The 13,412-nt window shown below is 42.9% G+C and overlaps 1 protein-coding gene across 3 annotated transcripts in view; it reads left to right on the forward strand.

Annotated features, from left to right (window-relative positions):
- The window catches only part of LOC114020396, a 43,001-nt gene extending 32,135 nt beyond the window's left edge, over positions 1–10,866 (forward strand). For 2 of the 3 annotated variants that reach the window (XM_043522114.1, XM_037908951.2), the window contains one exon: positions 6,971–7,096. In XM_043522114.1, the coding sequence (XP_043378049.1) occupies positions 6,971–7,066 (96 nt within the window). In that variant the 3' untranslated portion in view covers positions 7,067–7,096. Of the gene's footprint in view, positions 1–6,970; positions 7,097–8,110 lie in introns of those variants that run through there. The other variant, XM_043522115.1, reaches the window with a different exon arrangement.
- The last annotated feature ends 2,546 nt before the right edge of the window (positions 10,867–13,412 follow it).

A 13,412-nucleotide genomic window follows, 5' to 3' on the forward strand; every position in this document is an offset into this window, starting at 1 on the left:
CTAACATGGCTGCTACTCTGAAAACAATTTCTATTGTGACAGTAGATTCATGGTATTGGGTTGCTCTTCAGCTGGCATCAGCTTTTCCTGATTTTCTGAAAGACAAAAAGAACATGTTTCTACCCCTTTTGGGGTGGCAGATTATTGCTTAAAATATTTCTTTTACAAATACTCTTGCTGATTGAATGGCAAAACAGAGGAATTACCCCCATATTTTCCTGTGTTTGTTCTATAGGCAGGTCAGGTTTCAATGGCTTTTATCTTTTAAGGGTTATGGGGAAATTATCCCACTGTTTAGTCATTAAATCCCTGAGGTTGGGTACCTCAGTTTCCCTTCTTATACAGCAGACCAAGTTTATAATGTTTTTCCTGCTGTGTTAAGCTTTAAGTTTATTTACAGGTAATAGCTGAGAAGCATCATTACTATATGACCTTAAAGGATTTTTCCAAAAATCATACACACTATACATTGTTACAGGGGTACTTATTATCATTAAATTTCTTAAAATTATCTTGTTATCCCATGCCTTTTATTTAGACAATTTGTTTGCTGACCAGGTGTGTCCTTTACCTGCAGCTCCTTTGTGCTGCTAGTTCTTTCCTTCCTTTATCATTTAAGTAATTTGCATTTTCACAGACGCTTCCTGCTTTTGGATTTAAAGCCATCAGCAGCTCAGAGACTCTGTCTTAAAAGGGACACAATCAACTTTCACCAGAGTTTTGATCACTTTTTTAACTCCTGCTTCCAAAACACACAGCAATCTGAAAAAGAAAACCCAACCTATTCTGGCTCCCTTTGGAGCCCTAATAGCATTTTAATTAAGCAGCATGGTATGTTTGCATTTCTTTTGCCCCTTCTACAATATACCCTGCACATGTTCTGGGGCAAATGCACATTCCTTCCATAGTTTAACTTCTATAACATTATCCATATCCATTTTTACATAAGGTGTAACTATTTCTTTGTTTGCTTACAGAGTTTTCATGTACCTTTATCAAAGTGACAGTCTGATTACTCAGAGTCATTTTAAGACTCAGTGTTTCGAACATTGCTTCTTTTTGTTTTGTGCACCTCACCCCTGCTCTTGCTTCAGAAGGGCACTGTCTTTTTTAATTTCTTATTTATTTATTTTTACTACAGCTCTCATCTGCTATTTTGGTACAAAAACAAAACAAACAAACAAAAAGAATCCAGAATTTTTTTTCTATTCTCCTGATTTTGACTGCCCTGCTGCAGCCACAACTTAAAAACATTTTAAATTTTGTAAAGCATTGAGTTACCTTTTAAGGGTTAAATGCCAAATCCCAAAACCAAACAACACTAATTATCTGTGTCTAGCAAAAAGGACTGTCAGTTTTGCAACTTTGAATTAAAGAGTCAAATGGATTTTTAGTGGCATTATTTAAAATAAAAACAAAACCAATTGGTCCTTAGAACTTTACATCTTTACACACACACAGATAGATATATACACATTTTCTTTTCCTTAACATCCCTTCCATACTGCTCTGTTTTTTACATCGTACATTCCCTTTATACATTTGAGGCAGTTAAGTTCCAGTAGAACCCCCTTATGTTCTTTTAGCAAATTTGACTAAATTGTCCAGTCAAATGATTTTAATCAGATAGTTTATTTTTGCCTGGCTAATTTACAGACATTCCTTTGGAAAAGGGCCCATTTTTCCTTCAGAATGGCTGCAAAGAAACCAAGAATCCTCTTTCTCTAACACTTTTTTCCTTTTTAACATTTTCACAAAGTTTAGCTGCTTAATTCCCTCCAGCCTCTGCAGAGTTAACTTTTTCACTCTCTTTTCTCTTTGTAATTATGCTTGGGAGTGCCGTACATCAGACCTTCTCCCCCTTCACCTGCAGTAATGGCTGCTACCTGTTTAGGGACAAAGCCCAATTTTTGTCTCAGACTCTTAATTAGTGATTCACGACTATGATTTGCAGATGCTCTGCCCTGCTTCAAGGTTAATTTCTTTACCATACCTTGGAGCACATGATTCTCTCTTTCAATTTTCTCAGAGGCTTTAGCTTGGTCTGCCAGGAATCTTTCTCTCTTTTTGCATTCCTGGAGTGCCTCTTTCACTATTTTCAGCTGACTTTGGGTATTTGTAGCCAGCACCTTCCAATTGTCTGCTCCCTTTTCCGCTTGTGCCTTTTCCTCTTTACATGAAGACAAGCGGAGGTAAGAATCCTTACATGCCTCCCACAACAACCAAATTGCTGCTGCATCTCTTTTGGCAGCACTAGAAGGTTTGTATATGAGGATATACTGAGCCAATCTATCCTCTAGGTCCAAAATAGTGCAAACATCAGCTAGGGCTTGTTTAGTCCAAGGACTGTGCCAAATTTTTGAAGGATTTGTTTAAAAGGTGTAATTTTTTTTTTAAATGAAAGGTGAGGCTGGAGCTCCTTTTGGCTTCATTCCTCCCTGTGCACCTGCTTTACCCTGTTTTTTTTTAACATTCTAACAAATTTTTAACTTCTGTGTCACTCCTGATTTTGTTCAGCGAGTGGCTTCTTTGTCTCCCCTGGTTTTACTCAGCGGGTGACACAGCCTAGATTCCCTGAACCTGCTACTCCTTATTTCGGCGAGTAGCTTAGCCTGGCCCGTGGACCTTCTTGCTGCCCCTGATACCTCAGTGAACAATAGGACTTAGGTTTAGTAATCGTAGCTTAATCTATACGCTTTCCCCTGCTACCTTCCTGGAGGCCAGCAGGTCTGGTTAACCTGCTTTTTCCTGCTACCTTCCCGGAGGCCAGCAGGTCTGGTTAACGTAATAGAAATGCCTAGCTCAATAGAGCTGGCGGTGTGCACACCAATATTTACAATAACTGAGGATTTTTACCAGTATCCCCCCTTTCGCAATTCTCCACCAAAATGTTATACCAATAAAATAAAAACCAGCAGGATCTTATTAAAGGGGAAAAGGCAAAATGCCACATTTATTGTGAATACAGAAAGAATCATAGTAAGCAGTTAGTTATAGCTATGACATTCCATTCAATTTCATATTTATTCACACATTCATTCATATACACACACACAGGTTCTGCAAGGTTGTTACCATAGTTACCAATCTTAGAGTTGCTCATGCCAAGCCACTGGCCAGGTGGCCTGGACATGAGGAGGGAGCAGGGCCTTGTCAGATGCTCATCAGATGCTCCTGGAAGTTGGTTTGCAGAATCAGACCCCAAAGTTCTCACTTTCTAGAGTCCATTTTTATAGGAATTTCTTCCTATGCCAGTCTATGGGAATTGCTTCATCATGCTGTTGCTGAATCAATCAGCAGATGATGGCTCCATGCTGCCAGATGTTATCTTGTTCTTTGCTTCTCCCATTCTTGAGGTTGTTGGGTGGATTCCAGTCTGCCCACCGGGGGTCCTCTGGTTATTTCCACTTGATGCCTTCTTCAGCCGATGGACACTGGATTCTTAGGCTGGCACCTCCCTGATCATTCAGTTATTATCCACACCAAGCATCCATCCACATACATCCTCTATCTCTATTTTAATCACAATTGTTAACAAAGTGAGATGAATACAACAAAAGGGCGGGGAGTCTCTGGGAGCTGTTTCTGTTGTTACAGCGTATTGCTTTGAGTCTCTCTCTCTCTGTGAGTAGTTGTTGTTACAAAGAATTGCTTTGAGAACAGACTCTGTCTTAGAATGTAGTAATACAATTAGCAGCTTGCAAGTTTCACACATAGAGGGAGAGAAACTGTACCAAAAACCAAGAGACCTCTTAATTAGTAATACCCTGTAATTTAAACTATGGGGAATCAAACTCATTTGTGATTTTAATACAGAACTTCTTTAATATGATCCAACACTTTACTCCAGAAAATATTTTCACTGGACTTTGAAAATATTCTCATTGGTTCCCCATAGTACAACAAAAACTGAGAGATCCCTCAATTCAACCAGAACTTTTTTGAGCTTCCAATACTTCAAAACACTTTACAACTGCTTGTGTAAATATATAGAGTTACACACAAACAGGACTATTGTTTAACATTTCACAGTAAAACACCACATCTCTTTAGGCCAGGAAGGGAAGAATTTCACATGCTATTGAAAAGCTGAGACTTTCTGGAAGCAAAATGTAATGAAATAAGAACGGACTGCAGCCAGGATGGTGGGATCTGCTGCTTTTCCAGTGGCACTCTGCATTTTTCATGACCTGGCAGAGAGGAGTTCTGAATTTCCATCTGCTCTGGATGACAAGGCATCTAAGAACACAATGTCTCCAATGCCATGCCTGGCCATCAGTGCAATTCTGACATCAGGTTAGATTGTAGAGGGTGGTAATACTCGATTTCTTGCCCAGCCCCCTGCAATTCAGTAATAGCCTCTTTGTCTTGGAAGGAATTGTATCCCATACAGAAACACCAATGCTAGTTCTGGCTGCACCTGTTTTCTTCCTGGAGCTGCTCTCATCAAGAACTCTTGTTCCCTCTGCTGTCCGAGGAAGTGTCATACATAGGCTCCTGGAAGATGTCCCTTTGTTGTCCAGGCCTGGAGGTCAGGTGTGAAGAAATCAAAGGTGCAGCACAGGAGAGCAATTAACACACAAAAAATCATATTGCATTATCAGAAAGAGATTAATTTGATTTGCCGCCAAACTATGCTGTCACCTTCCTGTGATATTGTTAGTGACAAAATTAACCTAAAGGGTTTTAAAACCATGCATTGAAAGATATCAGTATTTTTAAAAAATATGAACTCAATTTAAAAGATAAAACTACTTCTAAAACAGCAATATAAATATAATCTAAAGCAAGGAACGAACAACTTATTGAATTAAGAAATAGTGCTTATGGTGTCAAATTTGATTAAATGTCAAAGGATAGCTGAGGCATTGGATAAATTGCAAGTTCCATTCACCTAGAAGTTTAGGGCTTGAGATTGCTTCCTGTTGGAGAGATATTAACTGAATCCTGGCTTGGGCTAAATACATTTCAAACTTGAATATTATGCAGTCAACAGGTAGCAATCTCAAATTATTACAATTTATTATACTGAGCTATACTCTTTCCTCTCAAACTAGCACTCAGCGTGGCTATTGTGAATCCTTCTGCTCTGAACTCTCTGCTCATGTACTCCTACAACACGGGACACCCCCTAATCCCAAACTTCCTGATATGTTAGCCAATTTTTTCCAATCAGATTACAGAGAACTGCACCAATGAGAGATGAATACAGTTGTGGCTCAGTCCCAGGGCTCCCTAAATTGCTGGAATAATTCTAGCTCATCATAAAGACTCACATTCAAACCGCATTATTACATAAATAAATGCGAAAGGTACATTGAAAATGGTACATATTGTATTAGAGAATAACAACGCTGAAGTGTTAGAATCATTCAGAAAGAAGTTGGTCCATAGAGCTGTTCTGTGAAATATGTTTTGTTGAGTTACTCCCTGTCCTTGTTTGTTCCCAGGACTCACTGGAGAGCAGAGGTGTTAGTTAACGTGAAGACAGTCTTTTGAAATTTCCTCTACCTTTCTCTTCTTAGGAATTTGTTCCTATTACCACATCCCCATATAATCATATGGCCAGATCCCCGACAGTGGCTAAATTCTGCTCAGAATAACTGAGGGGAGTAGGCAGGAAAAGTGGCTCTAATTCCCCTTTCAACTCCCCTGATCCTGTAGGATGTTGGGGGATGTTTTGGTCCTTGGCATAATTTAGAGTGGCATAAGGATGGCTTTAAATTATACCAGTAAGAATTATGCCCCTACAAGTGCAGGTTAAGATACTGGCACAATAGATACACGCCGAAGGGCACAGCTCCTGAAGACACCTGATAACATCAGAATCTTAGCAGTTGTATTTTAAAAAACAGATGTCTATCCCTCATGGTTGTGAAGAAGAGCTTGAAACATGAGTCTAGTGTAACTGATACAGTGATGCCTGCCTGAGTTTGCAGAGAGCCTATAACCATAGGCCTGTGGACTTGTCTAGATGAATAATCAGTTAGTGGCAAGTTAGGGCATAAATCTATCCCACACTAGCCTGCTGGCCATCAAGTGTCTGTGCGGACCGTGCTACTGCACACTAAAATTTCCCTGGTGCCCATTGACCTACTCATGTTCCAAAGCAGAGTACACCAAAGCACTCCAGGGAACTGTTAGTGAGCAACCACAGGGTCCATAGGGACCGTTAGTGTTTGGCCAGCTAGCAAAAGCTAGGATCACACCCCAGCTTGCTGTGCACAAACTGTTTGTCTAGACAAGACCTGACAGGCATGAACTGCCCCGTTCATCTCAGTGGAGTGTTAACTCTGAGATCCACTGTTCTTGTGCTGACATCACCCGAGGATTCCGATGTGCAGGGGCCCCTTTTTGCTGCCACCTTGCATGGTTCTGGGGGCGATGGCAAGGCCTTCATACTCAGGATATATGCTTGAGTGGGTGGGGAATGAACCTTCCCTCATGCAATGGTAGGCCCCAGAGGGAGTGGTGATCCAGGGACTGAGGAAGCTGTATCCTGCCAGAAAAGGAGATGTAGTGGGCTCTCTACCAGCCCAGCAGATTGCTCTTGCGTGAGTGACACCTGCCACTATTAGCTCAAGTAGGGTCAGGGGCATGGTGGGACTCCAAAGGGACCTGAATTGCCTTAATCTGGCCTTTATCCCCTAGAGCCACTCTGTCAGCCAGGGATCACTGGAGCACAAGGTGCTCCAGCCCCATCCCCTCCTGCCATTTTCATCACCTTAGGTGGAGCAGGTGGCAGAGAACTGGCCATCCCAGCTTTTAAAAGACCTGAGGATTCTTCTACATCTGAGGAAGCCCCACCTGGCACTTCAGGGCAGATTTCTGATGTGGGATGCTGCCTGAACACCACAAATTGGTGGAACGGGAGCTATTTATGGTATCTTTAGTGCATGGTTTTTCTTTGTGTTCATGTAAAGGCTGTAATGTGTATCATGATGTCAAATTTTATTTATTCTTATTCTAGGTTTTACAGTCCTTGGATGGCCAGAGCTGCAGAACTGACCAGCCAGCAAGCATGGTTGAAGAGACATTTGAGGCGAAAGTTAACATAGCAGAATAAATTTCAAACATTTTCATTGCTTTTCCTATGTAGGATATGTTAGGATATAGATATTCAGGCCTGTCTGTAAAGGCCTATACTTTAAGAATTTAGGTGTGTTCTTATCACTTGGCTAGTTATAGAGGTATAAAAAAAAGAATCAAAATCACTGTCTGCCAGTGTAAGGGTCTTCTCTTACTGTGACAGTCTGAGACCCTGTTCTTAGGCTAAGGCCTTTGGCTAAGCAGCAGAGGCAGCCATAAGCTGGGAAGCGAGGGGTCATATCCTCACATTCCAAACTAGTCACATTGAAATAAGGTGCTATTGGGCTGTTAGGAAAACAATCCTGTCCTGATAGTGCCTATCACCTCCAGAGAAAGGGAAGTGCCTAGAAGATGTAAAAGGAAACTTAGTTTGATAGCATCCTGTCTGGCAAGAACTCACTTATCAATAGCTGGGATGTGAAATCCTCACTTCTGTATTGTTTTGTCATTATAGTTCCCACTTTGCTATTGTTTGTCTGTATAATCTCTGTCTGGTTCTGTGATTGTTCCTGTCTGCTGTATAATTAATTTTGCTGGGTGTAAACTAATTAAGGTGGTGGGATATAATTGGTTACATAATCATGTTACAATATGTTAGGATTGGTTAGTTAAATTTCAGGAAAATGATTGGTTAAGGTATAGCAAAGCAGAACTCAAATTTTACTATATAGTCTGCAGTCAATCAGGAAGTGAGTGGGTGTGGGTGTATGGGTGGGGGAGATGGGACCAGGGAATGTGGGTAAGGAAACTGGAATCATGTTTTGCTAAAGGGGGAGATGGGAACAGGGAATGGGGGTAAGGAAATTGGAATCATGTTTGGTTAAGGGCAGGAATGGGAACAGGGACACAAGTGTAAGGCTCTGTGGTGTCAGAGCTGGGAAGGAGGATACTAAGGAAGGAAACTGGAATCATGCTTGCTGGAAGTTCACCCCAATAAACATTGAATTGTTTGCACCTTTGGACTTCGGGTATTGTTGCTCTCTGTTCATCTGAGAAGGACCAGGGAAGTAAGTGCGTGAAGGAATAAGCCCCCTAACAGAGTTAAATGAGGCTCCAGAAGCTGAAAGCCAGGAATGAAAGGTATGTATCCTCCAGGTCAGTGGTTCTCAGGTGGGATTACAAGGCAGTATTTAGTGTATCAGAGCTTAGGGTGCACCATGGTTTCTGTTTAAAACTGAATTTTTAGTGCTCCCTCCAAACAAAGATACAATGATCTGCCTGAAATTTGGAATGCTCATTCAAGACCCAGGGTACAGTTTGTAATACAGATTTAGAGTCTCGTAGCCATGTGTTTGTGACATACAGCCACCCTCAAAACAGGACCCATGAAAATAAGCTAGTTTTTGTATGTGAAGAGATACCTGGAGGGAAGGTGATCTCTCCTCCCCCAAGAATACTTTGTTGCCTAGACCAAAGTCACTTACTGTAGGAGGAGGAATAGAATCTAGAGGTGAGAACCTGGCTCTGTTGAAGTCAAGGGGAGTTTTGCCACTAGGTTCAGGATTTCACCCTAGGTCTCTGCTAGGGGCAAGTCTACACTAGAGTGCTACATGGGTGCAGCTGCACTGATGCAGCTACGGCAGATCTGGTGAAGACGCGCTATGCCGACAGGAGAGCGCTCTTCCATCAGCATAATTACTCCACCTCCATGAGAGGCGGAAGCTATGTCGGTGGGAGAGCATGTCCCACTGACACAGTGCTGGTATGGACAGTGCTTAGAGTACCCTAACTTGCGTGTCCGGGGATGTGTGTCTTTTTCACACCCCTGAGCAATGTAAGTTACAGCAACTTAAGCAGTAGTGTAGACCAGCCCTATGACACACCTAAGCATTATTCTCACAGCTAGAAAACTTCAAGAATGTGCCAAATCACTGTGCTTGACTGCATACACTCACCAACAAAGCACCGAGAACACAGAGCTGAATTGGCCAAACTAATAATTGCATATGATGTGTAGTACAGCAAACAAGGCAAAGGCCTGCAGGAAGAGATGGTTAGAGCAGTGGCCTGGGATCCACAAGAGCTGGGTCCTGTTCTGGGCTATATCACAGGTTTTCTATAGGACGCTGGGGAAGTTAAGCCGGCACTTTGAAAGTTGTTGCTGTCCCGAGGTGAGTGTGGAGAGCTACCCTGCCCCCACAATCACTGTGATATTCAGGAAGGAAGATGGCTGTGTGTTTAAGACACTGGATTAGGACTCCAAAGAGCTGTGTACAACTCTGGGCTCTGCCACAAACTAGTTCAGTGACCTTGATGAAGCCACGTGGGGCCTGATTTTCCAAAGCGCTCAGGGGGTTGGCTGCAGAGCACTTTGCAAGTCTGGCCTTAAATTAGGTGCCTCAGCGTGAGCTGAACTCCATGGAAAATCTGGCCACAATTGTTGGTGCCACGTACTTGAAAATCTGGTTCTTAATCTCAGTGCCTCGGTTTCCCTATCTGTAGGCTATATTGGTGTTTCAGGGGCCTGCCCATCCTATGAGATTCATTTGGAGTTTAGGAGCCAGAGGGAGTTTGCTTGACTAAAAATTGAAAAAGCATGCTGAAGAACACAGCCCCAACCTCAAGGATCCCCCTCCAGCAGGCTGCACCATGACAGGTGCACCTGCAATACTTTCTCTTTGGACCAGCCATAAAAGGAACACAGTTTCCCTTAATATCCAATTAAAAAGCCTACTTCTAGGCATAACTTCTTCCTGTACAAGTTCAACAGGCGACAGAATGCTCCTGATCACACCATTCTCCCCAAATACAACAGGTTCACAGCAGTTTTCCTTGCCCCATCCTGGGGCATCATTTCCAGCTCATCTTCCCAAGAGGGTCTTTAATCAGTCTGTCCCCAGACTTTCTGCCCTTGTTCCATGCCTTCGCTATCCAGGCCATCCACCTGAGCACACCCCGATTCACTTCTTGCCCATGACACATCTCCTGTAGCCCCATGTCAGGTCTCCCATGAAAGAACTCCAGCAGTGTACATTCCCCAGGCCTCCTCCTCGTACGTCCTACCCTTACTGCTGGAATCTGCCCTCCAGCATCAACCCTTTTGTTCAGGCTCAGCTCCCCCTGACCACACTGGTTCTCCTGCTTGTTCTTAGGGGCCTTTACACAAACTCTCCTGTAAGTCAACAGGGGTTCCCCAGATCCGGCCAGACATCACCAAGAATGTTCTTTACGATGGTGCTCTCCTCTGTTGCTTGTTTCTCTCCAGGCCTCTCTTTTCCTCCCTCCAGAGTACTCACCTGTCCCTTTCATGACTGACTCTTCCACTGTCTCACTCTCTTCCCATTTATATGGCCCAGGTGCCTTCTCTTCAACCTACCTAGGGATCAACTGACCAATCACAGATGAACTAGTCACTGCTCCCTCTTAAAGGTGCAAGTACCTGTGACAGAGCTCAGAATTTTGGAGGGTCATTCTCCATTAGTGACTGTATAGGGTGACCAGACAGCAAATGTGAAAAATTGGGACGGGGGTGGAAGGTAATAGGAGCCTATATAAGAAAAAGACCCAAAAATCGGGACTGTCCCTATAAAATCGGGACATCTGGTCACCCTATGTTTGTAAGTCATGAGATGATACAACTAAGAGGAGAAAAATACGTAGGGGTCATTTGTGTATTTAGAAGTATTCAAGAATTTAAAGTGGCTAGGCCTGGTCATTCAGTAGAAGGCTGAGGCTTGCACTGAATAACCAACATGTTTCCACTTGGGGATCTCATGCCTTACATTGTAAAAGTTTGCTAAGCTGAGAACAAGGGCAAGGAAATGCATGTGTTGTTCAAAGCACTGTTAGGATATAGATATTCGGGCCTGTCTGTAAAGGCCTGTACTTTAAGAATTTAGGTGTATTCTTATCACTTGGCTAGTTATAGAGATATAAAAGAAAGAAAGAATCAAAATCACTGTCTGCCGGTGTAAGGGCTTTCTCTTACTGTGACAGTCTGAGGCCCTGTTCTTAGGCTAAGGCCTTTGGCTAAGCAGCAGAGGCAGCCATAAGCTGGGAAGTGAACGGTCACATCCTCACATTCCAAACTAGTCACATTGAAATAAGGTGCTATTGGGCTGTTAGGAATACAGTCCTGTCCTGATAGTGCCTATCACCTCCAGAGAAAGGGAAGTGCCTAGAAAATGTAAAAGGAAACTTAGTTTGATAGCATCCTGTCTGGCAAGAACTCACTTATCAATAGCTGGGATGTGAAATCCTCACTTCTGTATTGTTTTGTCATTATAGTTCCCACTTTGCTATTGTTTGTCTGTATAATCTCTGTCTGGTTCTGTGATTGTTCATGTCTGCTGTATAATTAATTTTGCTGGGTGTAAACTAATTAAGGTGGTGGGATATAATTGGTTACATAATCATGTTACAATATGTTAGGATTGGTTAGTTAAATTTCAGGAAAATGATTGGTTAAGGTATAGCAAAGCAGAACTCAAGTTTTACTATATAGTCTACAGTCAATCAGGAAGTGAGTGGGTGTGGGGGTGGGTGTATGGGTGGGGGAGATGGGAACAGGGAATGTGGGTAAGGAAATTGGAATCATGTTTTGCTAAAGGGGGAAATGGGAACAGGAAATGGGGGTAAGGAAATTGGAATCATGTTTGGCTAAGGGCAGGAATGGGAACAGGGACACAAGTGTAAGGCTCTGTGGTGTCAGAGCTGGGAAGGAGGATACTAAGGAAGGAAACTGGAATCATGCTTGCTGGAAGTTCACCCCAGTAAACATCGAATTGTTTGCACCTTTGGACTTCGGGTATTGTTGCTCTCTGTTCATGCGAGAAGGACCAGGAAAGTAAGTGGGTGAAGGAATAAGCCCCCTAACATCATGGTGCCGTGACTCGGATGCATCGCATTGGATAGGTGAGTGGCAGCCTGTAAGTCCCCCTCCCCAACAGTCCACGCAGCTGCTTGGAGTGGGTATCGCGAACTCTCGTGATGATAGTTGAGGGTTCTGGCAAGCCAGGGTAAAGGATTTTTTGGATAAATGGATAAGGAAGAACCAGGGCCCATACCAGGTGCAGGGGTCAACCTGGGATGAGATTAAAAAGGAAATGGCGGAAGTGTTAGGGGACCCAGAGGGATGTAGTGGAAGAAGGTCCATGCCCACAGGGAATGAATGCCTTCCAGGGAAAGGAGGCACTTCAGTCCGCTTGTGAGAGGTTTGAAGTAAGGGCAGCATTATGGGAAGCTGCCGGGAATCTTTCAAGTTTGGTGCTGCTTCAGCAAGGGCTGCTGAAGAGTTGTAAATTAGTTAGGGGTAGTGAAAGATGATTTGGCACAACAGGGTTTAAAGTCAAAAGCAGAGTTAACAGACAACCTTTAGAGACTGGATCTGAGACTTGGTCCTGGGGGAGTGGAGGGGGAAAAAAAAAAGTTTCAGAGTGCAACCTGCCTTTCCACACTCTTTTGTTTTTCTGAAGTTTTAATGGAAGGTACTTTGGATACTTATGTGAGATGTCAAGAAGGAACTTTTTGTTTAATGATAAAATCCAATTATATAAATGTACCTGTATGTGCAACTCTGTGCAGTCACATTGGATGGAAGCTTGGTAATTAAATTATCCAAGGGGGTCAGGTAGAGTGGCTACTACCACCACTATGCTTCTGTCCACAGAAGCCTTTACAGCTATTCTGAGGGAAAATGGGCCCTTTTCCCACAGAAATGATCTATAAGGGACTGCTGCAGGCAGCAGGCGGAGAAAGAATCTGAGCAAAATTATTCGACTATTGGGTAATGTAATCAAAATCACTAAAGGATGTAAGGGGTTTCTATCGGAACTTAACTTGGCTGCTCCTGGTTGTGTATAGTTGTACAAGATGTAATCGGGGTACAGTTGTGTAAAAAGAGTAATCACGGTGCAAGAAATGTTAGGCAAAAGAGAATTTTGTGTGGTAAAGGAAAAGGGGAGGAATGATGGGAACACTGAGCCTTGGGGTGGCTCTGGGGGATCAGATTGTTGCTTTGGTGGGTGTGCATGAAAACTCTGTGGGCATGGGGGAGGCAGTTACACCTCGTGTAAAATTAATTTGGCTAATATAATGTTATGGAGGCTAAACTATATGGAAGGAATTTGCATTTTCCCGGGACGTGTGCAGTGTATATTGGAGAAGGGGTAAAAGAAATGCAAATAAAACATGGTGCTTCATTAAAATCCTAATAGGGCTCCAAAAGGAGCCACAATAGGTTGTGCTTTCTTTTTCAGATCTCTGTGTTTTGGAGCAGGAGATGAAAGTGGAAAGTAATCAGAACTCTAGTGGAAGTGGAATGTTTCCCTTTTAAGACACTCTCTAAACTGCCAACAGCTTTGGATCCAGAAGCAAGCTCGTAA

The sequence above is a fragment of the Chelonia mydas genome, chromosome 9, assembly GCF_015237465.2.
Source record: "Chelonia mydas isolate rCheMyd1 chromosome 9, rCheMyd1.pri.v2, whole genome shotgun sequence".
Taxonomy (NCBI): Eukaryota; Metazoa; Chordata; order Testudines; family Cheloniidae; genus Chelonia; species Chelonia mydas.